General features: G+C 59.8%; 1 protein-coding gene across 1 annotated transcript; it reads left to right on the plus strand.

The window, feature by feature from the left end:
• The first annotated feature begins 9 nt into the window (after positions 1-9).
• LOC108514757 (uncharacterized) lies at positions 10-1,278 on the plus strand. Its single transcript, XM_017851211.1, has one exon. It carries the CDS (start codon positions 586-588, stop codon positions 1,171-1,173), a length of 588 nt encoding a protein of 195 aa, XP_017706700.1. The 5' UTR covers positions 10-585; the 3' UTR covers positions 1,174-1,278.
• Positions 1,279-1,316: the final 38 nt, after the last annotated feature.

The raw sequence follows: 1,316 nt of genomic DNA on the forward strand, positions 1-1,316 counted from the left end.
ACACTGGAATGCCGCCTCCTTCTCCAGGTCCAGGTCTTCAGCAGTGACCCAGAACCCCAGCTCTAAGGGAGGTGGCAGCATCAGAGGCTGCCCTCGCCTGTGTGGCAGCAGGGGAAACTTGCGTATACGGGGCCTAGAGGCCTGGGATCTGGGGGAGCCAATCCTCGGGGCGAGTGTCTGCCCTGGTGTTGTATCTGCTGCCTTTTCACACTGGGTGTGACCCGAAGGGACAGCCTAAGGCCCGTCCTCACTCACTGTCTTTGAGGAACTGAGGGTCAGCTGACAGTGGGATGAGGCTGGCCCCTCCGTTGTCCTCCTCTTTAGCCACGGGAAGCCTCCCATGGAGCTGTAGGAGCTCGAGATGGCATTTCGTTTGGGACACGAGCTCATGCAGGAGGTCTGCGATCTCTGCTTATATCTGACTTCTGACCTCTGGGCACCTACTGCAGCTGTGGTTGAGGCCCGGAAATGTGAAGGGCCTCCATCCACTCACTCAGTAGGGACCCCAACGTGGGGGTCAATGTGGAGGGGGGAGGGGCCGCTGCAGCAGCTGCAGGAGGAGAAGTGCCAGGCCTTGCTCTTCTCATGCCGCCATCCATGCTTGCAGCTGGGAAAGGGGCAGGAATCAGTGAGGAGACCTGGGCTGAGTCCTGGGGGTGGGAACAGGGGGCAGGAAGGGGATCTGAGAAGGAGAACAGAGGGTCTGGTGGTCTGTGCATCTTCCCAGACACAGGAGCTGTAGAGGGAGCCTCTGCAGCAGATGCTAGGTGGTCCACTGGGCCCCAGGAGTCTTGGGACTTGTCTTTCTCCTGCTGTGCATCCATCCTGGGTGTTTCAGAAACAGCAGACAGACCACAAGTCCCTGTTGCAAGTGAGGACAAAGTGTGGGAAGGCTGTGAGGGTCTACAGTCCCAGATGGCCTTGGCCTCACCCCGCAGTACACTGTTGATACACTGGAATGCCACCTCCTTCTCCAGGTCCAGGTCTTCAGCAGTGACCCGGAACCCCAGCTCTAAGGGAGGTGGCAGCATCAGAGGCTGCCCTTGCCTGTGTGGCAGCAGGGGAAACTTGCGTCTACGGGGCCTAGAGGCCTGGGATCTGGGGGAGCCAATCCTCGGGGCGAGTGTTGTATCTGCTGGTGTTGTATCTGCTGCCTTTTCACACTGGGTGTGACCCGAAGAGGCAGCCCGCGGCCCGTCCTCACTCACTGTCTTTGAGGAAATGAGGGTCAGCTGGCAGTGGGATGAGGCTGGCCCCTCCGTCCTCCTCCGCTTTAGCCACGGGAAGCCTCCCGTGTAGCTGTAGGAGCTCCAGAT

This window comes from Rhinopithecus bieti, unplaced genomic scaffold (assembly GCF_001698545.2).
Source record: "Rhinopithecus bieti isolate Rb0 unplaced genomic scaffold, ASM169854v2 scaffold_34436, whole genome shotgun sequence".
In the NCBI taxonomy this organism is placed as follows: Eukaryota; Metazoa; Chordata; class Mammalia; order Primates; family Cercopithecidae; genus Rhinopithecus; species Rhinopithecus bieti.